This window comes from Pristiophorus japonicus, chromosome 17 (genome assembly GCF_044704955.1).
Source record: "Pristiophorus japonicus isolate sPriJap1 chromosome 17, sPriJap1.hap1, whole genome shotgun sequence".
Lineage (NCBI taxonomy): Eukaryota > Metazoa > Chordata > Chondrichthyes > Pristiophoridae > Pristiophorus > Pristiophorus japonicus.
In genome coordinates, this window is record NC_091993.1 from 46,403,684 (window position 1) to 46,428,751 (window position 25,068).

General features: G+C 47.4%; 1 protein-coding gene across 2 annotated transcripts in view; it reads right to left on the reverse strand.

Annotated features, from left to right (window-relative positions):
- Positions 1-25,068, reverse strand: part of adamts17 (ADAM metallopeptidase with thrombospondin type 1 motif, 17) — an 823,747-nt gene that overhangs the window by 199,556 nt on the left and 599,123 nt on the right. For both annotated transcript variants that reach the window (XR_011587458.1, XM_070858706.1), the window contains exon 20: positions 20,745-20,897. Coding sequence is in view for 1 of the 2 variants with exons in the window: in XM_070858706.1 (XP_070714807.1) it covers positions 20,745-20,897 (153 nt within the window). In the remaining variant the exon portion in view is untranslated. The remainder of the gene's footprint in view (positions 1-20,744; positions 20,898-25,068) is intronic.

A 25,068-nucleotide genomic window follows, 5' to 3' on the forward strand; every position in this document is an offset into this window, starting at 1 on the left:
CGCGGGGAGAGTGTGGGGAACGGGGAGATTGTGGGGAACGGGGAGATTGTGGGGAGCGGGGAGATTGTGGGGAGCGGGGAGATTGTGGGGAACGGGGAGATTGTGGGGAGCGGGGAGATTGTGGGGAGCGGGGAGATTGTGGGGAGCGGGGAGATTGTGGGGAGCGCGGAGATTGTGGGGTGCGGAGTGTGGGGAGTGGGAGAGTGTGGGGAGCGGGGAGATTGTGGGGCGCGGGGAGATTGTGGGGCATGGGGAGATTGTGGGGCGCGGGCGAAGTGTGGGGGGCGGGGAGATTGTGGGGCGCAGGGAGAGTGTGGGGAGCGGGGAGAGTGTGGGGAGCGGGGAGAGCGTGGGGCGCACGGAGAGTGTGGGGCGCAGGGAGAGTGTGGGGAGCGGGGAGAGTGTGGGGCGCGGGGACAGCATGGCGCGCGGGGAGAGTGTGGGGAGCGGGGAGAGTGTGGGGAGCGGGCAGAGTGTGGGGAGCGGAGAGATTGTGGGGAGCGAGGAGAGTGTGGGGAGCGGGGAGATTGTGGGGAGCGGGGAGATTGTGGGGAGTGGTGAGACTGTGGGGCGCGGGGAGAGTGTGGGGAGCGGGGAGAGTGTGGGGAGCGGGGAGAGTGTGAGGCGCGGGGAGATTGTGGGGCACGGGGAGAGTGTGGCGAGCGGGGAGATTGTGGGGAGCGGGGCGATTGTGGGGAGCGGGGAGATTGTGGGGAACGGGGAGTTGTGGGGCACGGGGAGAGTGTGGGGAGCGGGGAGATTGTGGGGAGCGGGGAGATTGTGGGGAGCGGGGAGAGTGTGGAGCGGGGAGATTGTGGGGAGCGGGGAGATTGTGGGGAGCGGGGAGATTGTGGGGAGCGGGGAGATTGTGGGGAGCGGGGAGATTGTGGCGTGTGGGCAGGTTGAGGGACGCACAATCTGCCCGCACCGTGCCTGCACCCCACAATGTACATCAACAATACAGCGTTAGATTTGTTCTCTGTCCCGCTGCTGATGTAACTCTGCACCTTTTTTGTGATTTTCATTTAGCACCTGTTCACTCTTTTGGTTTCTTGCTAATTATTTTCCATTTCCGCATTGAACTGCATCTGTCGCCTACTGGCCCAGGTGCCTGAGGTCCCCCTTTGTAAAGTGATTTCAGTGCCGAGCCTGGTGGGACCCTCTCAGGTGGGTCATCTCATACCGCTTTGGTCTGGAGATTCTACTACAATTATATATGTGTCCAAGTCATTTAAAAGTGACGAACTGAACAAGTATATTAAAAGGTGCTAAGTCTGACCCCAGTAATAATCTCTTTCCAGCCTGAAAGATTTCCATTTAAGGCTTCCCTTTGCTGCACGTTAATGTATTTTCCATTCTATGCCATAATTTTACTTGTTCTGTGACTCACCACAGAATATTGATCACCAATGTGAAACCTTGTCCAAAGCTATCGAAAATTCAACTCCATATCAGGTTAGTCGAATGTGATGTCCTTCTAGAATCCCCGCTGACTACCCTTTATTGAGTTATACTTTCCCAAGTCTTCACTTACTGGTCTACAATTTCCAGGTACATCGCACAGCTCGATTTCAACCCTATCCCCCAGTGGAAAGTGGGCAGCCAGCCAGCTTTAAACGAGAGAGTTACTTACCCGATGGTAACTCGACCCGCTCTCGATATTGACAATTTGAACCTGCAGGATTTGGCAGGCGGATATTGTGGCCCTATGTTGTCAATGGGACCACGGTTACATTTTATCGGGGGCCTGAGTAGGGAACATTTGCGCTTTTCTCGACAGCTGAAAACAGGTCGGGAGCTATCCGGAAGGTCTAGAGATCGTCCATGGTCAGTGGAAAGCTTTCCTTTGTGGGCCAGGACTGGTGGTCCCAGGTATGTTGATGATGGAGAATCTGGCAATGGTGGTGCCATTGAAGGTCTGGGTATGGTGGTTGGGCCTTTTCTTGCTGAAGGTGATCATTGCCTGACACTGACGGGGTGCAACTGTTACCTGCCACTTGTCAGTGCAAGGCTGGATAAGAACATAAGAAATAGGAACAGGAGTAGGCCATACGGCCCCTCGAGCCTGCTCCGCCATTCAATAAGATCATGGCTGATCTGATCATGGACTCAGCTCCACTTCCCTGCCTGTTCTCCATAATCCCTTAAATTTTAAGAAACTGTCTATTTCTGCCTTAAATTTATTCAATGACCCAGCTTCCACATCTATCTGAGGCAGTGAATTCCACAGATTTACAACCCTCTGAGAGAAGAAATTTCTCCTCATCTCTGTTTTAAATGGGCGGCCCCCTAGTTCTAGTCTCCCCCATCAGTGGAAACATCCTCTCTACATCCACCTTGTCAAGCCCCCTCATAATCTTATACGTTTCGATAAGATCACCTCTCATTCTTCTGAATTCCAATGAGTAGAGGCCCAACCTACTCAACCTTTCCTCAAAAGTCAACCCCCTCATCCCCGGAATCAACTTAGTGAACCTTCTCTGAACTGCCTCCAAAGCAAGTATATCCCTTCGTAAATATGGAAACCAAAACTGCACGCAGTATTCTAGGTGTGGCCTCACCAATACCTTATACAATTGTAGTAAGACTTCCCTGCTTTTATACTCCATCCCCTTTGCAATAAAGGCCAAGATACCATTGGCCTTCCTGATCACTTGCTGTACCTGCATACTATCCTTTTGTGTTTCATGTATAAGAACCCAGGTCCCGCTGTACTGTGGCACTTTGCAATCTTTCTCCATTTAAATAATAACTTGCTCTTTGATTTTTTTCTGCCAAAGTGCACGACCTCACACTTTCCAACATTATACTCCATCTGCCAAATTTTTGCCCACTCACTTAGCCTGTCTATGTCCTTTTGCAGATTTTTTGTGTCCTCCTCACACATTGCTTTTCCTCTCATCTTTGTATCATCAGCAAACTTGGCAATGTTACACTCAGTCCCTTCTTCCAAGTTGTTAATATAGATTGTAAATAGTTGGGGTCTCAGCACTGATCCCTGCGGCACCCCACTAGTTACTGGTTTCCAACCAGAGAATGAACCATTTATCCCGACTCTCTGTTTTCTGTTAGTTAGCCAATCCTCTATCCATGCTAATATATTACCCCCAACCCAGTGAACCTTTCTTGTGCAGTAACCTTTTATGTGGCACCTTGCCAAATGCCTTCTGGAAATCCAAATACACCACATCCACTGGTTCCCCTTTATCCACCCTGTTCATTACATCCTCAAAGAAGTGCAGCAAATTTGTCAAACATGACTTCCCTTTCATAAATCCATGCTGACTCTGCCTGACCAAATTTTGCTTTTCCAAATGTCCTGCTACTGCTTCTTTAATAATGGACTCCAACATTTTCCCAACCACAGATGTTAGGCTAACTGGTCTACAATTTCCTGCTTTTTGTCTGCCTCCTTTTTTAAATAGGGGCATTACATTTGCAGTTTTCCAATCTGCATGGGACCTCCCCAGAATCCAGGGAATTTTGGTAAATTACAACCAATGCATCCACAATCCCTGCCACTAAATACCCTAGAATGCAAGCCTTCAGGTCCAGGGGATGTATCTGCCTTTAGTCCCATTATATTACTGAGTACCACCTCCTTAGTGATTGTGATTGTGTTAAGTTCCTCCTTCCCTATAGCCCCTAGACTATCCACTGTCAGAATATTGTTAGTGTCCTCTATTGTAAAGACTGATGTTGGCTGGGTCTGGCATCGGAGCAATGCTCATCCATATGTCTGGAATCTTTGAACCAATAGAAACAAATAACTGTTGAGAGTTCTGAAACTGCTTGAAATGAGACATGTAGGGAGAAGCCACATAGTAAACATGATGCTCTATTTGCAACTGATGTGACAAGTCAATGGGACAATTTATTGGCCCCCTGTGATGGAACTTTCTGTAGCAACTGTAGTAGAGTCTTCGGTGTGATATATTCTTACGACATCACTAACAAACACATTCTGCACAAGATGGCTCTTGCAGAGAAACTGTCATCATGTGTCCTTACCACATGATCTTTTATTATTTACATCAGTAGTTGCAGTACACCAGTAGTCCACTAGGTGGCATTATTTACACTCGGGACCACAAAGTTAATATGTGAAATCAAATTCAGCTGGGCTACAATCATGGCTGGCAGCTCACGACCTCTGAGAGGCAAAACTACGTGGAATAGCACTGCAACTGACACATAACATACTTAACACAAGAGATCAGTGAGAAAAGACCATCAGATCTGTCAAACCGCCCCATCCACACAACGGTGACACCTTATACACTGTCCACATGCCCTTCAAACGTGCAAAACATAGAAAAAAATAGTGGTCAATTTGGGAAAAACAAAGAGAAACAAAGTGAAGCAAGGCCCAAGCACACTATAGTACCCCATAACTCTGCATGAACATGTCAGGTTCCCTTTTGAAGAACTGTAGCAACCCTGTAGCCACCACCTGAGTGGAGTCCTGCTCTGTTACAATACCTGAGAAGAGTCCCCTTCTCTGACATGACACCTGAGGAGAGACAGGAGCTACACTGGCCAATGTACACATGCATCATTGAAGAAGTGAAAATTGACAAGAGACAATGGACTATCTCAACCAATAACTTGTGGGACACTGAAGCCCAGTGAAGGTGGTTGGGTTGAGCTGGTCAGTGGCTCTGCAGCTCAAATCCTGGTACCAGCAGACACAGTCCAGATCCAGACTGGCTGAAGGTAGGCAGTGCCTGGGGCTGATAGCAAGCCAGCTGACAGGTATCGGGCAACAACTGAAGGAGACTGTACGAGTTGCAATGAGCAAAAGTGGTGTAATTGATTGTGCTTTTGAGCAAGTGTGGCTCTAAAATTCTTATGGGGTGAGTGCCCCATGATTTCCTCTTATTTAAATAATCCTTCAAATTTGTTTGTGGCGGATAAATGAACGAGGAAGAATATTTGTTCTTCACCCACCTGGTAATCTGCCTTGAGGGACAGCTGACTGAGTGTGAATCCCTTTAATAAATGATTAAGTCAGCACTAAGTCTACCACAGCATGAATTTCTAATTGCACAGATCAGATTTATTTATGTTAATCTCAGTAAATACTTTTCATTTTTCAGGCGTTTTATTTAATGTTGCAGTGCTGCACAGGGCATTAAATTCAAAGCTAAGTTTTCGGATCCAGCTGTATAAACATAAGAACATAAGAACATAAGAATTAGGAACAGGAGTAGGCCATCTAGCCCCTCGAGCCTGCTCCGCCATTCAATAAGATCATGGCTGATCTGGCCGTGGATTCAGCTCCACTTACCCGCCCGCTCCCCATAACCGTTAATTCCCTTATTCGTTAAAAATCTATCTATCTGTGACTTGAATACATTCAATGAGCTAGCCTCAACTGCTTCCTTGGGCAGAGAATTCCACAGATTCACAACCCTCTGGGAGAAGAAATTCCTTCTCAACTCGGTTTTAAATTGGCTCCCCCATATTTTGAGGCTGTGCCCCCTAGTTCTAGTCTCCCCGACCAGTGGAAACAACCTCTCTGACTCTATCTTGTCCATCTCTTTCGTTATTTTAAATATTTCGATAAGATCACCCCTCATCCTTCTGAACTCCAACGAGTAAAGACCCAGTCTACTCAATCTATCATCATAAGGTAACCCCCTCATCTCCAGAATCAGCCTAGTGAATCGTCTCTGTACCCCCTCCAAAGCTAGTATATCCTTCCTTAAGTAAGGTGACCAAAACTGCACGCAGTACTTCAGGTGCAGCCTCACCAATACCCTGTACAGTTGCAGCAGGACCTCCCTGCTTTTGTACTCCATCCCTCTCGCAATGAAGGCCAACATTCCATTCGCCTTCCTGATTACCTGCTGCACCTGCAAACTAACTTTTTGGGATTCATGCACAAAGAGTTTCATGCACAAGGACCCCCAGGTCCCTCTGCACCTCAGCATGTTGTAATTTCTCCCCATTCAAATAATATTTCCTTTTACTGTTTTTTTTTCCAAGGTGGATGACCTCACATTTTCCGACATTGTATTCCATCTGCCAAACCTTAGCCCATTCGCTTAACCAATCTAAATCTCTTTGCAGCCTCTCTGTGTCCTCTACACAACCCGCTTTCCCACTAATCTTTGTGTCATCTGCAAATTTTGTTACACTACACTCTGTCCCCTCTTCCAGGTCATCTATGTATATTGTAAACAGTTGTGGTCCCAGCACCGATCCCTGTGGCACACCACTAACCACCGATTTCCAACCCGAAAAGGACCCATTTATCCCTACTCTCTGCTTTCTGTTAGCCAGCCAATTCTCAGTCCATGCTAATACATTTCCTCTGACTCCGCGTACCTTTATCTTCTGCAGTAACCTTTTGTGTGGCACCTTATCGAATGCCTTTTGGAAATCTAAATACACCACATCCATCGGTACACCTCGATCCACCATGCTCGTTATATCCTCAAAGAATTCCAGTAAATTAGTTAAACATGATTTCCCCTTCATGAATCCATGTTGCGGTTGCTTGCTTGCACTATTCCTATCTAGATGTCCCGCTATTTCTTCCTTAATGATAGTTTCAAGCATTTTCCCCACTACAGATGTTAAACTAACCGGCCTATAATTACCTGCCTTTTGTCTGCCCCCTTTTTTAAACAGAGGCGTTACATTAGCTGCTTTCCAATCCGCTGGTACCTCCCCAGAGTCCAGAGAATTTTGGTAGATTATAACGAATGCATCTGCTATAACTTCCGCCATCTCTTTTAATACCCTGGGATGCATTTCATCAGGACCAGGGGACTTGTCTACTTTGAGTCCCATTAGCCTGCCCAGCACTACCTCCCTAGTGATAGTGATTGTCTCAAGGTCCTCCCTTCCCACATTCCCGTGACCAGCAATTTTTGGCATGGTTTTTGTGTCTTCCACTGTGAAGACCGAAGCAAAATAATTGTTTGAGGTCTCAGCCATTTCCACATTTCCCATTATTAAATCACCCTTCTCATCTTCTTAGGGACCAACTTAGTCACTCTCTTCCGTTTTATATATCAGTAAAAGCTTTTACTATCTGTTTTTATGTTTTGCGCAAGTTTACTTTCGTAATCTATCTTTCCTTTCTTTATTGCTTTCTTCGTCATTCTTTCCTGTCGTTTAAAATTTTCCCAATCCTCTAGTTTCCCACTAACCTTGGCCACCTTATACGCATTGGTCTTTGATTTGATACTCTCCTTTATTTTCTTGGTTATCCACGGCTGTTTATCCCTTCTCTTACCACCCTTCTTTTTCACTGGAATATATTTTTGGTGAGCACTATGAAAGAGCTCCTTAATAGTCCTCCACTGTTCCTCAATTGTGCCACCGTTTAGTCTGTGTTCCCAGTCTACTTTAGCTAACTTTGCCCTCATCCCACTGTAGTCCCCTTTGTTTAAGCATAGTACGCTCGTTTGAGACACTACTTCCTCACCCTCAATCTGTATTACAAATTCAACCATACTGTGATCACTCATTCCGAGAGGATCTTTTACTCGGAGATTGTTTATTATTCCTGTCTCATTACACAGGACCAGATCTAAGATAGCTTGCTCCCTTGTAGGTTCTGTAACATACTGTTCTAAGAAACAATCCCGAATGCATTCTATGAATTCCTCCTCCAGGCTACCCCGTGCGATTTGATTTGACCAATCGATATGTAGGTTAAAATCCCCCATGATTACTGCTGTTCCTTTTTCGCATGCCTCCATTATTCCCTTGATTATTGTCCGCCCCACCGTGAAGTTATTATTTGGGGGCCTATAAACTACACCCACCAGTGACTTTTTCCCCTTACTATCTCTAATCTCCACCCACAATGTTTCAACATTTTGTTCATTAGAGCCAATATCATCTCTCACAACTGCCCTGATATTATCCTTTATTAACAGAGCTACCCCACCTCCTTTCCTTTCTTATCTATCCTTCCGAATTGTCAGATACCCCTGTATGTTTAATTCCCAGTCTTGGCCACCCTGCAACCACGTTTCTGTAATGGCCACCAAATCATACCCATTTGTAATGATTTGTGCCGTCAACTCATTTACTTTATTTCGAATGCTGCGTGCGTTTAGGTAGAGTGTTTTAATACTAGTTTTTAAACCATGATTTTTAGTTTTGACCCCTCCTGCAGCCCCTTTATATTCACATATTGTCCCTTCCTATCACCTTGTGGTTTACACTTACCCCAGTGCTACTCTGCTCTGTTGCCTCCTGCCTTTTGCATTCTTTCTTGGGGTCATGTTCATCTGCGCTCTCACCCACTCTAACTAGCTCAGAGCCCTCTCCTGGGTTCCGAATACTCCTCGCATTGAGGCACCGAGCTTTCAGGCTTGCCTTTTTATTACACTTTGACCCTTTAGAATTTTGCTGTACAGTGGCCCTTTTTGTTTTTTGCCTTGGGTTTCTCTGCCCTCCACTTTTACTCATCTCATTTCTGTCTTTTGCTTCTGTCTCCATTCTGTTTCCATCTGTCTCCCTGCATTGGTTCCCATCCACCTGCCATATTAGTTTAACTCCTCCCCAACAGCACTCGCAAACACTCCCCCTAGGACATTGGTTCTGGTCCTGCCTAGGTGCAGACCGTCCGGTTTATACTGGTCCCACCTCCCCCAGAACCGGTTCCAATGCCCCAGGAATTTGAATCCCTCCCTGCTGCCCCACTGCTCAAGCCACGTATTCATCTGCACTATCCTGCGATTCCTACTCTGAAACTGCCTTGCACCCACTTCTAGATTTCTATGATTCAAAAAGAAAGACTTGGATTTATATAGCGCCTTTCACAACCACTGGACGTCTCAAAGCGTTTTACAGCCAATGAATTACTTTTGGAGTGTAGTCACTGTTGTAATGTGGGACCTTTGTCTTATGGATGCTAAGCGTAAGGCCCATGCTTTCATATGCCTCAGTGAATACATTGACTATATCCTGGAATTCAGCCTCAGAATGTGCGCAGATGCATGCTGCAGCTCAACGACAGAGATTGGGGTGATCTTGGACCTGGCCTGGAGGCAGCGTAGGTTAAACAGCTTCCCACTGTCCCGCCGCACACCACTGCCCTCCAATCATCAAGATTCACGGCGTGGCCCTCGACAACGTGGACCATTTCCCATACCTCGGGAGCCTCTTATCAACAAAGGCAGACATTGATGCGGAGATTCAACATCGCCTCCAGTGCGCCAGTGCAGCCTTCGGCCGTCTGAGGAAAAGAGTGTTTGAAGACCAGACCCTCAAATCTACCACCAAGCTCATGGTCTACAGGGTTGTAGTAATACCCGCCCTCCTATATGGATCTGAGGTATGGACGATGTATAGAAGGCACCTCAAGTCGCTGGAGATATATCACCAACGATGTCTCCACAAGATCCTGCAAATCCCTTGGGAAAACAGGCGCACCAACATCAGTGTCCTCGGCCAGGCTGACATCCCCAATTTTGAAGCACTGACCACACTCGATCAGCTTCGCTGGGCAGGCCACATAGTCCGCATGCCAGATACGAGACTCCCAAAGCAAATGCTCTACGCGGGCTCTTTCATGGTAAACGAGCCAAAGTTGGGCAGCGGAAGCGTCACAAGGACACCCTCAAAGCCTCCCTGGTAAAGTGCGACATCACCACTGACACCTGGGAGACCCTGGCCGAAGACCGCCCGAGGTGGAGGAAGTGCATCCGGGAGGGCATTGAGCTCTTCAAGTCTCAACGCAAAGAGGTCAAGCCCAGACAGCGGAAAGAGCGCATGGCAGACCAGCCCCACCCACCGCTTCCCTCGACGAATGTCTGTCCCACCTATAACAGAGTCTGTGGCTCTCGTATTAGACTGTTCAGTCACCAAAGAACTCACTTTGGGAGTGGAAGCAAGACTTCCTCGATTCCGAAGGACTGCCTATGATGATGATGATGATGATGATAAATGTGGGAAACGCGGCAGCCAATTTGCGCACAGCAAGCTCCCATAAACAGCAAAGTGATAATGACCTGATAATCTGTTTTTGTTATGTTGATTGAGGGATAAATATTGGCCCCAGGACACCGGGGATAACTTCTCTGCTCTTCTTCGAAAGAGTGCCGTGGGATCTTTTACAGACACCCGAGAGAGCAGACGGAGCCTCGGTTTAACGTTTCATCTGAAAGAGGGCACCTCCGACAGTGCAGCATTCCCTCAGCACTGCACTGAGTGTCAGCCTGGATTTATGTGCTCAAGTCCCTGGAGCGGGACTTGAACCCACGACTTTCAGGAGTACAACCTGCCAGGGTCCACATTACAGATACTTCAGTGCTTTTTACGCGGTTAATCTCCCACAAGTTTACAATTGTTGGCACTGATCTTTCACAACTGGTTCCAGTGTGTTTAGTTGGGTGGAATGATAGCACAATTGATGTCGCTGGAGGATTATGAACACAATTGTGAGGTATTGAATATGTAGAAAGAGCAAGCAAAAGAATTATTGGCCAGTCAAGCACTTCAATTCTGAATTCTGAATAGAGGTCTTTAAGATTATAAAAGGATTTGATAGGGTAGACATGGAGAAGACGTTTCCATTTGTGGGGGAGTCCAGAACTAGAGGCCATAAATATAAGATACACTAATAAATCCAACAGGGAATTCAGGAGAAACGTCTTTACCCAGAGAGTGGTTAGAATGTGGAACTCGCTGCCACAGGGAGTGGTTGAGGCGAATAGTATCGATGCATTTAAGGGGGAGCTGGGTAAACACACGTGGGAGAAAGGAATAGAAGGATATGATGATAGGGTGAGATGAAGGAGGGGAGGAGGCTGGTGTGGAGTATGAACATCAGCATGGACCAGTCGGGATGAATGGCCTGTTTCTGTGCTGTAAATACCATGTAATACTACTGCCCCTCTCCCCTTCAAATCTGTTGTCATCACCCTCTCCTCAAAAAACCCAAACCCACCCTTGATTCCTCCGTTCTTGCAAACTACCACCCCATCTGCAACCTCCCTTTCCTTGAATGTATTGTTACCTCCCAAATCCATGCCCAGATTTGCCACAGCTCCATGTTTGAATCCCTCCAATCAGGTTTCAGCCCCTGCCGCAGCCCTGAAACGGCCCTTATCAAAGTCACAAATTACATCCTGTGACTGTGGCCGTGGCAAACTAACACTCCTCACCCTGCCTGCAGCCTTTGACACCCTCTTCCTCCAACACCTCGCCTCCTTTGTCCAGCGAGGCGGGACTTACCTCATCTGGTTCCATTCATATCTATCTAATCGTAGCCAGAGAATCGCCTGCAATGGTTTCTCTTCCCTCTCCTGCACCGTTACTTCTGGAGTTGCCCAAGAATCTATCCTTGGCCCCTGTTTATTTCTCATCTACACACTGCCCCTTGGCGACAACAACCAAAAACACAACACCAGGTTCCACATGTACACCGACACACTTAGCTCTGCCTCACATCTCTCTCTCGCTCTCTCTCTTTCTCTCGAGCCCTCCCCTGCCTCTGTTTGCTTATCTGACATGCAGTGTTGAATGAGCAGAAATTTCCTCCAATTAGATATTGGGAAGTCCGAAACCATTGCCTTTAGTCCCCCCTACAAACTCTGTCCCCTAGCCATCGACTCCGTCCCTCTCCCTAGCTACTGTCTGAGGCTGAACCGGGCTGTTCGCAACTTTGGCGTTATATTTGACCCTGAGCTGAGCTTCCGACCTATATCCTCTCCATCACCAAGACTGCCTACTTCCATCTCCATCACATTGTCCCTGCCTCAGCCCATCTGCTGCTGAAACCTCATTCCAGCCTTTGTTTCCTGCAGACTCCACTATTGCACCGCTCTCTTGGCTGACCTCCCATCTTCCACCCTCCATAAACTTGAGCTCCTCCATAAACGCATCTGAATTCGTACCAAGTCCCGTTCACCCATCACCCCTGTGCTCGCTGACCTACATTGGCTTCCAGTCCAGAAACATCTCAATTTTCAAATTTTCATCCTTCCATGGCTTCGCCCCTCCTTGTCTCTGTAACCACTCTCCAGCCCCCCGAGATCTCTGTGCTCCTGAGTGGCCTCTTGCATATCCCCGATTTTCGTTGCTCCACCATTGGCGGCCGTGCCTTCAGTTGCCTGGGCCCTAAGCTCTGGAATTCCCTCCCTAAACCTCTCCGCCTGTCTCTCCTCCTTTAAGATGCTCCTTAAAACCAACCTCTTTAACCAACCTGTCCTAATATCTCCTTATGTGGCTTGGTGTCAAATTTTTGTCTGATTATGTTCCTGTGAAGCGCCTTGGGACGTTTTACTACATTAATGGCACTATATAAATGCACAGTGTTATTGCTGATTGGCTGTAAGTACCACGCCGATTTATAAACCAAATTAAGGAACTCGAGCTCTTTTATCTGGCAGCCTGAAGAACATTTCACTGAAATTTATTCCTCCAAAAACAAGAGTTCTGTTTAATTTGTGTGCCAGGTAACTGGTTTAATTCAATAATTAAATACACTTAATAGACCAATAAAAAGTACACAGCACATTATTTCCAAGATAGCTCATAAAAGCATCACTCAGAGCACTCCAAGGTACAAGACCAAGCCCTATGTAACATCAACTATCGTCAGTACTGTGCTTCACTATAAATAAATGCTACACAAGGCTAATTATGAAAATATTTGCAAGGCATAACATGTGCCAGAGAAGAGCACATGATTATAGTTACAGTGTTGGATCTAGCCTTAAAATAAGCATGTAGCTTTCTGTCGCATGCTCATGTTCCCAGAGTGTAGTCATACATTACTTTAGAAACATAGAAAATAGGTGCAGGAATAGGCCATTTGGCCCTTCGAGCCTGCACCACCATTCAATATGATCATGGCTGATCATGCAACTTCAGTACCCCACTCCTGCCTTCTCTCCATACCCCTTAGTCCCTTTAGCCATAAGGGCCACATCTAACTCCCTTTTGAATATATCTAACGAACTGGCCTCAACAACTTTCTGCGGTAGAGAATTCCACATGCTCACAACTCTCTGAGTGAAGAAGTTTCTCCTCATCTCGGTCCTAAATGGCTTACCCCTTATCCTTAGATTGTGACCCCTGGTTCTGGACTTCCCCAATATCGGGAACATTCTTCCTGCATCTAACCTGTCCAATCCCGTCAGAATTTTATGTGTTTCTATGAGACCCCCTCTCATTCTTCTAAATTCCAGTGAATATAAGTCTAGTTGATCCAGTCTTTCTTCATATGTCAGTCCTGTCATCCCGGAATCAGTCTGGTGAACCTTCGCTGCATTCCCTCAATAGCAAGAAGTGCTATTACTTATAATTAACTCAACGATCAGGCTTTTGAGAACCCTTTGCTGGTCTCACAGCACAGAGGTCATGGGTTCAAATCCCACCATAGCAAGTTGTGAAGTTGAATTCAATAAATTTGCGATAACTTCAGAAAAAGTGGCCGTGAAAGTTTCTGGATTGTCGTTCACCAATGTCCGTGAGCGAAAGGGAGGTTGCCCCTGGGAACCACTCTGCTCTACAAGTGACTGCAGCCTTGCACAACCTGCTGGGCTTTAGTGCCCTGTGGCCCAGCAAGTCACTCAGTTGTAAAATCAGTCACTGTGAAGCAAAGAGGAGGCTCAGCACTGCGTTTTCAGGGTAACGAGGTAATGGGTAATAAATGTCATCTTGCCAGCATTGCCCACATCATGAGCCCAAATAACACAAACACACCTCCCAGGACTGTGCCCCCACTGCTGTTAAACCCATCGCCACCAGTACCCAGTGCCCACCTCTCACTGGTACACCTTGCTATGTATCATCAACTTTCAGAATTGTAAGGCATAACAATTTGCATGTACAGATAAAGGAGTATATGTAGTATACAAAGGACACTAATGCAACATCCAAAGCACCAGTTAAAATCCCCAAATACTATTTAATACAAGTGGAATTTTACACATTCAGTCACTGTAAATCAGTGTTCATGATAGAACGCTGTGACCTCTGTGCCTGACTGAACTCTGACTGACTGACCTCTGTGACTGACTGATTGATCTCTGTGACTGACTGACCTCTGTGACTGACTGACTGATCTCTGTGACTGACTGACCTCTGTGACTGACTGACTGATCTCTGTGACTGACTGACCTCTGTGACTGACTGATTGATCTCTGTGACTGACTGACCTCTGTGACTGACTGACTGATCTCTGTGACTGACTGACCTCTGTGACTGACTGATTGATCTCTTTGACTGACTGACCTCTGTGACTGACTGACTGATCTCTGTGACTGACTGACCTCTGTGACTGACTGATTGATCTCTGTGACTGACTGACCTCTGTGACTGACTGACTGATCTCTGTGACTGACTGACCTCTGTGACTGACTGATCTCTGTGACTGACTGACCTCTGTGCCTGACTGAACTCTGACTGACTGACTGACCTCTGTGACTGACTGACTGATCTCTGTGCCTGACTGACCTCTGTGCCTGACTGACTGACCTGCGCTGGGAGTGGAGTTCCTGAAATCTTTCCCCACATTCTCAGCCGACACTTCTAATCCCCAGAATACAATACGGAACTGTCCACAAAACTGAGAATACTGTTTCCCATTGCTGCTGACTGGCAGGTGATGGAGTGAAGTGTATTGTTTCGGTTATCTTGTTCCCAACAAGTAAGTTACTTCACTCCACGGTGAGCGGAAGGGCCTTTCCCAGAAGCCTCGGTCTCCGATGATGCCACTCGTAGACCTGAATGAAAACATTCTCACCGTCTCAAGCAGAATCACACCTCATTTTGTCGTTTTTAATTTAATTTCTTGACTTTAAACTTTCCCTTTGGTTTGACAGCTTTTGAGGAAAGGCTAGCTAAGGTGACGATTATTTATGAATAGTTGTTAATTGCACAGCATATATATTTTCCAAGGTTTCAGCCAATAAAAGCCTTGTCTACCACATGTGACTTAATGCAAATACAACAGAATTTATTATAATCATGAAATAGTTTGCAAGGGAACAATAAATTGTACCGGTCATCTTAAATCTCCTTCTCTCTGCTGCATTGTATATTTGAATCTGCTAAACCAGAGTAGGGGGAATATCGAGTGGCAGAATATCCACGTTGGAGGAACAGCTGCTCTCCAATCCTCTGCCTGTGGTTCCCATAACATGGGCTTACTGGGAAATGACGGATATATCCTTGCACAATGTACGTGAGCTTTCACTAGCAAGGACTCAGATGTGGCAGGGGATTAATTTACAATGTGACTGGCATATGTGAAGAAACAGCAGGGATTATACAACGGATTCGCAACGCCTAGCTGCTCAGTGTCTGCCGTCAATGTCTCGACAATCATCCTCACAATATAAAGTCCCGTTCACAACGTTAATGCTTTGGGCTTTTTAACTTGCTAAGTGGTTTGAACAGGACGTGAATCTCGTTCACTTGTTAAAGGAACCTTGTCTCCCAGAGACCACGGCCCCGATATTAAGCAGGAGACGCTTCCGAGCGGGAGAGGGTGTATTGCGTGGGGGAAACCCGGAAGTCAACTGCGCTGGTGGGATTCTGCGCTCTACTCAACCGAATTAACTTTGTCTCCCAGGTCTCGCCTCGCCAAGCTGCGCAGCAGGCGGGAAGCGCTCTCACAGGACGGGCCTTCGGCTGTATTTAAAGGGACAGTCTGTCCACAAATGGATTTTGGAGGTGTTTGGGATGAATGGTGGACACAGAGCAAGGGCAGCACCCAGATTCAATGATGCATCACTAAGTTACTGCTGGGGGCGGTCAGGAACAGGAGGGACAGACCCTTCCCCAGCACTGGGAGGGAACCTGCTGCTCTCGCCAAGAAAGTGTGATTGGAGGCTGCTGAGGAGGTGAGCAGCAGGAGCACTGGGTCCCGGCCTTGGGTGTAACATAAAAATTGATTTAATGAGCTAAGTAGGTCAAGAAAAATGAGTACATATTCACCTCCATCCTGTGGTTTAATCGCCTGCCCCCCCACCCCCAGCTTTCACTCTGTCTCGCCAAGCATGGTCCATCACAACAGGCCTCACACCCACTCAACTCAACTCTCCGCGGCACCCAGCTTTCACATTCTGTGCACTTTCTCACCTCCCCATTTATCCATCCACCGTTGACACTCAGCCCAATCTTTATGCAATGCCATGCGTGTCTCTCACTGAATGCACTACATCCATCAGGAATGTATTGATCAGCACCACTTCCACATTTTGCCCATCACTGTGACTCTCACTCACTCACAGGTTAGTTTTTTCACCCTTTGTAGGAGAAGAGTGTGAAAAATGCAAGGGGAGAGGGAGAGGACTGGAGGTGGGCCATCACTAATAGTCACTGATGCAGAGGAGGCCCTGGAGATAGGTGGCACATCTACATCTCTCTCAGTCGGAGATGGAGAGATAGGGAGCTCAGATAGCTGGTGACAGAATCACAAATATATCGCACACACATATGTGGACTTCATTTTATCAATGACTGAACTGTGGGAAGTCTGAATATGGTGATTGGCCAGATTGTGACTTGGCCACGATGAAATCATATCTTTCTATTGTCTTACAGGATCTTCAAATGTACAGCAAGTGTCGCAGGACATCCATGAGATCCTCATTCAGCCAGCCATCAGTGCAGATACTCGCACTTTGATGAGTCCACTTAGACAGGTAGCTGGATTTCACCTGGTGAGTCACACCTCGCAAGTGAACACGAACAGACACGATGGTGGGGACAGCTGTGGAGAGTCCATGGCGAGGGGTGCAATCCTCTCCAAGCTCTGCTCAACGGGACATAGATGCTGAACCCCAGAATGATCGTTGGGAAGGAGAAGGCTAAAAGTGCATCAGACGTGGAGAAGTCCAACTCGACCAATGGTGGATTGGTGCGGCAGGGAATTGCGAGAATGTCTGCCCTAGAGAGACAGGCCGCCTCCATCGAGCTGGGATTTATCGGGATGGCAGATACCTTATTCATGGCTTTATAGCACGTCACCGATCTCCACCAAGCTGGTGTGCAGCAGTGTGGTCGGAGTGATGTGGCGCAGGCCCAGGAGACCGATGATGGCGAAAAGGGACATGGAAGTGGGGGCTGCTCTCAAAGCACTCCCACTGCTCACCTCTTGCCCCTTCTCCCCCAGCCAGTACCCGACATGCTGCCCCCCCCCAGCCAGTACCCGACCTGCGGCTCCTCCCAGCCAGTACCCGACACGCTGCCCCCCCAGCCAGTACCCGACCTGCGGCCCCTCCCAGCCAGTACCCGACACGCTGCCCCCCCCCAGCCAGTACCCGACCTGCGGCTCCTCCCAGCCAGTACCCGACACGCTGCCCCCCCCAGCCAGTACCCGACCTGCGGCCCCTCCCAGCCAGTACCCGACACGCTGCCCCCCCCCAGCCAGTACCCGACCTGCGGCCCCTCCCACCCTCCCAGCCAGTACCCGACACGCTGTCCCCCCCAGCCAGTACCCGACCTGCGGCCCCTCCCACCCTCCCAGCCAGTACCCGACACGCTGCCCCCCCCAGCCAGTACCCGACACGCGGCCCCTCCCAGCCAGTACCCGACCTGCGCCCCCCCCCAGCCAGTACCCGACACGCTGCCCCCCCCAGCCAGTACCCGACACGCGGCCCCTCCCAGCCAGTACCCGACATGCTGCCCCCCCAGCCAGTATCCAACATCCTGCCCCCCCAGCCAGTACCCGACCCACTGCCCCCCCAGTCAGTACCCAACACGCTGCCTCGTCTCCCGATGGCCGAGTTGGCCCTGCGCAGGTGCAGGTGGAGCAGTCTTTGGCAGGGCTCTCAGGGGCTCCAAAACTCAGAGGCTGTCGGCCCAAAGCAACTCAGCAGTCGGAGCAGGCACCCGAGCAGCCTGTCTCTACCTCTACTGAATCCACACAGGATGCACCAGGTAGCAGTAGTAGGAAGCGTACGTTCAGGAAATTGTAATTCACCGAGGGTACGCACATGGGTGCCTGACAGATTGTTAATGTTGTTTACTTTCCTTTTGTTAAATGCCACATAGAATGTATTGATTAGCACCACGTCCACATCGTGCCCATCACTGAGTCCCGAGGGACACCTCGCCCTTTCACTGGATTCAGGATGGATGTCAATACATGGCGGGGCCCACTGGGCGGACATGCAATGGTTGGGTGAGTGGTTGGAGGGCTGCTTAGTGCAAGGTGGGGGGCTGGTGATGAGAGTGGACCGCAGGATTAATGCAAGATGGGGGTTGGGGGGTGCTGGTGGGGGGAGCGGACCGCAGGATTAGTGCAAGGTGTGGGGGGGCGCGGTGGTGGGGAGGGAGGGCGGGGTGGGAGCGGACCGCAGGATTTTATTGCTTATGTTTCATACCAGGTGAACCTTCGCAATATTAGGGCACCCCCGGCAGCAATGTAAGTGGCTGGTCTGGCCATGGATATCCCATCTTCATCCTCCTTCTCCTCCTCCTCCTTTATCTCCTCCATCCTGAAGATGAGCGATGAGCCTTTTCATCGTAATCCACCTGTGATCCTCTCTGCCGTGCGATGTTGTGCAGGACGCAGCACGCCACGAACATTCTGGACCCCCTCGCCGGCGAGTACTGAAGGCCGCCTCCACACCGATCTCAGCATCTGAAGCGCATCGCCAACATTCCCTCGGCGCGCTCGATGACACGCCTGGTGGTCATGTGGCTCTTGCTGTGCCGCTCCCGGGCCTTGTTGGTGGGGGAGCCAGGTTTGAAGGGGGCCTCCCATGTTTTCTATCAGCCAGCCCTTAAGTCTCCATCCTGGAATGAACAGGTCTGGAATGTATGAAGGCATCACGACAGCTCCCGGGAATCTGGCACAGATCTGCATGGACCTCTTCTTGTGGCTGCACACCAGCTGCGCATTGATGGACCAATATCCCTTGCGGTTTATAACAACTCCTGGTTGCTGTGGGAACCAGTTTCTCTCAGTACCTGGTAGACACGGTTTCTTGACGTCTCGTGCAGGTTCAAACAACTTTTAACTTGCACTGTTAGAAATGAAGGCGTGGCTGCTCTTTGCACTGAGCCACACACTGAGGCAAGCTCGTGAACATAGAATAGAATCAGTATTCATCTGATCGCAAATAAAACTCCCAGATCTCGTCCAAAGATCTTCTCTCAACAGCCTCCAGAAAAACTTTCTTTCATCAAAATTCTTTCTTACGTTCAACCATTCTTAACTCTATAAAGACTGAAATAGTAGCAATTGTCATGTTTTGGGCAGGAGAAGACCATTGAGGGTAATGTCCCAGGGTGAACAAAGTTTCATCATAACTCAGCCTTTAAGTTCAGGAATCAATCTCGAAGCTCTCCTCTATTTATACAGCTTTCCTGGTTAAATGGAGACCAAAACTCGATGTGGTACTCCAGAAGCAGCCTAACCCAGGCCAGATACAACGTCACTGTCAGCTTGACTTTTTGACTTAGATGTCACCCCCCCTCATTATACAACCCGCCATTTTAGTTGCTTTCCAAGCGACTGCGAACAGTTACAATAACCCATCCACCAAACTGCCAGATCGTCTTCCTGCTGTGTTAGCTCAAGCACATTATTTTATACCAGGGCACAGTAGTGTAGTGAGTATGTTACTGGATTAATAATCCAGAGATTATGAGTTCAAATCCCAGCATAGCACTGTGAGAATTTGAATTCAGTTAAATACAAAAATTGGAAATAAAAAAGCCGGCATCAGTAAACTCACCATGAAGCTGTCAGATTGTTGTAAAAACACAACTGGTTCACTAATCTCCTTTAAGGATGGAAACCTACCATCCATGGAATGAGATGAGTAATTTTCTCAATGGAACAGATACATCTGAATTGCAATCAAATTAACTTATAAGAACATAAGAAATTGGAGCAGGAGTAGGCCATATGGCCCCTCGAGCCTGCTCCGCCATTTAATAAGATCATGGCTGATCTGATCATGGACTCAGCTCCACTTCCCTGCCCGCTCCCCATAACCCCTTATCCTCTTATCATTTAAGAAACTGTCGATTTCTGTCTTAAATTTATTCAATGTCCCAGCTTCCACAGCTCTCTGAGGCAGCGAATTCCACAGATTTACAACCCTCTGAGAGAAGAAATTTCTCCTCATCTCTGTTTTAAATGGGCAGCCTCTTATTCTAAGATTATGCCCTCTAGTTCTAGTCTCCCCCATCAGTGGAAACATCCTCACTGCATCCACCTTCTCAAGCCTCCTCATAATCTTGTACGTTTCGATAAGATCACCTCTCATTCTTCTGAATTCCAATGAGTAGAGGCCCAACCTACTCAACCTTTCCTCATAAGTCAACCCCCTCATCCCCGGAATCAACCCAGTGAACCTTCTCTGAACTGCTTCCAAAGCAAGTATATCCTTTTGTAAATATGAAAACCAAAACTGCACGCAGTATTCCAGGTGTGGCCTCACCAATACCTGATATAGCTGTAGTAAGACTTCCCTGCTTTTATACTCCATCCACTTTGCAATAAAGACCATTCCTGATCACTTGCTGTACTATCCTTTTGTGTTTCATGCACAAGTACCCCGATTTTATATTACTTTGTATTTCCCTTGTGGATGAAGTGCTTGCCCTAAGGATTGCATATTCATGTGGTTTACATGAAGGGGAATGCAGAGCATCATTATTTCTGTGCCTACTGTTTGTCAGAAGTTGAAAGAGCAAATTTATTCAACATTAAAATGGGCACCATTAACAAACGCAGGGCAAAGGTTACTCTGGTGATAAGTTAACTCACACTGGTAATAACGGGTAAGAAAGGAGTTACGCACCTTTGACCACTCTCCTGTTCGCCACTCGTAGCAGTTGGTGTGGTCCTCACACTCCTCCTCCTCCAAGGGTTTCGTTGCACGATCACATTTGCCTTGTGAGTTGGTGCAATTCACTGTCCTTCGATGGACTCCTCGGCCACAGTCTGTTGAGCACTACAGGAATTGCTCACAATTAGTCTTTCAATTCTCTATCCACGCTTTTTAGATGTTGCTATTTTTTCATGTCCTCACCCTGCTCTGCAGGATTCCTACCCAGTAATAAAAATAGTTCATCAATATAAACAAATGTTTTCTTCATATATTTGTTCTGCAAAATGGCAACTTTCAGTGATCACTGATAAAACTACAACTTGCATTGGTATGGTTGGTAAGGTTGGTGAGCTGCAGGCGCAAATAGACATGTGGGAATATGATGTCGTGGCGATAATTGAGACCTGGCTCATCAAAGGGGGGAATTGGATGCTTAATATTCCTGGGTACAAGGTATTCAGGGAAGATAGGGAAGGAAAAAAGGAGGAAGGGTAGCAGTTTTTGTTATGTATGAAGAAAGAGTCTGACTGGATACTGTGAGCTCAAAGTAAAGTGTGATCTTCGTCTTTTATTGCAGGTCTCCAGAGTACCTCTCCAACCTGTGAGGCCTCCTTAAATACCTGTGCTCCCAAGGGATTATGGGATTCCTTGGGACTCCAGGGGGTGAGCCCTCTGGTGGCTGTACAGAGTATATACAAGTTTACATATATAACAGCTTTCATTAAGGAAATTACTAATGCTAGACAGAGAAAATGTCATTGAGGGGTCAAAGACAGAATCTATTTGGTTAGAATTAAGGGAGTGAAGAGTTATGGGGATCGGGCAGGGAAATAGAGCTGAGCCCAAGATCAGATCAGCCATGATCTTATTGAATGGCGGAGCAGGCTCAAGGGGCCAAATGGCCAACTCCTGCTCCTATTTCTTATGTTCTTAAGAAACAATAAAGGAGAAATTGCGCTACTTGGTTTATTTTATAGGCCACCAAATAGAGGGAAGGAGATGGAGGGGCAGATTTGCAAAGAAAATACTGAGAGGTGCAAGAACTATAGAGTAGGACAATGGGAGACTTTAACTACCCCAGTATCGAATGGGGCAGTGATTGTGTTAAGGGCAGAGAAGGGGAGGAATTTCTGAAGTGTGTTCAGGAAAATTTTCTTGATCTGTAAGTTTCTGCCTAACGAGGAAGGGAGCATTGCTGGATCTAGTCCGGGGGAATAAAGTGGGTCAAGTGGAGCAGTCAGAGAGTATCTTGGGAATAGTAATCATAGTATTGTTTAGATTAGTTATGAGAAGGACAAGGAACAATAGAAAATAAAAATACTTAACTGGAGGAGTGCTAATTTCAGCAAAATGAGGAGGGATCTGGCCCGGTTAAATTGGAGTCAAAGACTGGCAGGCAAAAATGTAATAAAGCAATGGGCGGCCATTAAAGAGGAGATGGTTGGGGTACAGTCGAGGTACATTCTCACAAGGGGGAAAGGGAGGGTTCAAAGTCAGAGCTCCCTGGGTGACGAAGGAGTTAGAGAGTGGGATGAAGCAGGAAAAGGGGGCGTAGGACAGATGTCAGCTTGATAATACAAGGGAGAATCGGGCTGAATATAAAATGTCCAGAGGAGAAATAAAAGAGGGGCAAAGAGAATTCTCGTATGAGAATAGATTGAGGCTAACATAAAAGGGAATCCAAAGGGCTTCTATAGGCATGTTAACAGTAAAAGGTTTATCAGAGGGGCGGTGGAGCCAATTAGGACGCAAAATGAACTGTTGGTGGAGGCAGAGGGCAAGGCTGAGGTACTAAACGAGGACTTTGCATCGGTGTTTACCAAGGAAGAGGACTTTGCCAAAGCTATGGGAAGGATGTTGCCGGGATACTGGATGAGATAAAAATAGATAGAGAGGAGGTACAAGAAAGACTGGCAGTACTTAGTGTGGGTAAGTCTCCTGGTCCAGATGGGATGCATCCTAGGTTACTGAGGGAAGCAAGGGTAGAAATTGCAGAGGTGCTGGCCACAATCTTCCAATCCTCCTTAGATACAGGGGGCGGCGGGGGGTGGGGGGGACTGGCAGAGGACTGGAGGATTGCAAATGTTACACACTCGTTCAAAAAAGGGGAGAAGGTTAAACCTGGCAATTACAGTCCAACGCTGGTGGTGGGGAAACTTAGAGACAATAATCCGGGAGAAAATAAACAGCCACTTGGACAAAGTCGGACTAGTAAAGGAGAGCCAGCGTGGATTTGTTGAGGGCAAATCGTGTTTGACTAACTGGATTAAGTTTTTTGATGAGGGAGCAGAGAGGGTGGATGAGGGCAGTGTAATTGATGATATGTATATGGACTTTCTAAAGCCGGTTGGTAAAGTGCCACATATTTGCCGTGTTAGCAAAATTGAAGCCCATGGGATAAAAGGGACAGTAACAGCATCGATACAGCATTGACTCAGGGTTCAGTACCAGGACCCCTGGTCAACATCCAGGGGTATTCAACATTCAGGAAGGATAGAATAAAAGGAAAAGGAGGTGGGGTAGCATTGCTGGTTAAAGAGGAGATTAATGCAATAGTTAGGAAAGACATTAGCTTGGATGATGTGGAATCTATATGGGTAGAGCTGCAGAACACCAAAGGGCAAAGTGGGAGTTGTGTACAGACCTCCAAACAGTAGTAGTGATGTTGGGGAGGGTATCAAACAGGAAATTAGGGGTGCATGCAATAAAGGTGCAGCAGTTATAATGGGTGACTTTAATATGCACATAGATTGGGCGAGCCAAACTGGAAGCAATACGGTGGAGGAGGATTTCCTGGAGTGCATAAGGGATGGTTTTCTAGACCAATATGTCGAGGAACCAACTAGGGGGGAGGCCATCTTAGACTGGGTGTTGTGTAATGAGAGAGGATTAATTAGCAATCTCATTGTGCGAGGCCCCTTGGGGAAGAGTGACCATAATATGGTGGAATTCTGCATTAGGATGGAGAATAAAATAGTTAATTCAGAGACCATGGTCCAGAACTTAAAGAAGGGTAACTTTGAAGGTATGAGGCGTGAATTGGCTAGGATAGATTGGCGAATGACACTTAAGGGGTTGACTGTGGATGGGCAATGGCAGACATTTAGAGACCACATGGATGAACTACAACAATTGTACATTCCTGTCTGGCCTAAAAATAAAAAAGGGAAGGTGGCTCAACCGTGGCTATCAAGGGAAATCAGGGATAGTATTAAAGCCAAGGAAGTGGCATACAAATTGGCCAGAAATAGCAGCGAACCCGGGGACTGGGAGAAATTTAGAACTCAGCAGAGGAGGACAAAGGGTTTGATTAGGGCAGGGAAAATGGAGTACGAGAAGAAGCTTGCAGGGAACATTAAGGCGGATTGCAAAAGTTTCTATAGGTATGTAAAGAGAAAAAGGTTAGTAAAGACAAACGTAGGTCCCCTGCAGTCAGAATCAGGGGAAGTCATAACAGGGAACAAAGAAATGGCAGACCAATTGAACAAGTACTTTGGTTCGGTATTCACTAAGGAGGACACCAACAACCTTCCGGATATAAAAGGGGTCAGAGGGTCTAGTAAGGAGGAGGAACTGAGGGAAATCTTTATCAGTTGGGAAATTGTGTTGGGGAAATTGATGGGATTGAAGGCAGATAAATCTCCAGGGCCTGATGAACTGTATCCCAGAGTACTTAAGGAGGTGGCCTTGGAAATAGCGGATGCATTGACAGTCATTTTCCAACATTCCATTGACTCTGGATCAGTTCCTATCGAGTGGAGGGTAGCCAATGTAACCCCACTTTTAAAAAAGGAGGGAGAGAGAAAACAGGGAATTATAGACCGGTCAGCCTGACCTCACTAGTGGGTAAAATGATGGAATCAATTATTAAGGATGTCATAGCAGTGCATTTGGAAAATGGTGACATGATCGGTCCAAGTCAGCATGGATTTGTGAAAGGGAAATCATGCTTGACAAACCTTCTGGAATTTTTTGAGGATGTTTCCAGTAAAGTGGACAAGGGAGAACCAGTTGATGTGGTATATTTGGACTTTCAGAAGGCTTTCGACAAGGTTCCACACAAGAGATTAATGTGCAAAGTTAAAGCACATGGGATTGGGGCTAGTGTGCTGACGTGGATTGAGAACTGGTTGTCAGACAGGAAGCAAAGAGTAGGAGTAAATGGGTACTTTTCAGAATGGCAGGCAGTGACTAGTGGGGTATCGCAAGGTTCTGTGCTGGGGCACCAGCTGTTTACATTGTACATTAATGATTTAGACGAGGGGATTAAATGTAGTATCTCCAAATTTGCGGA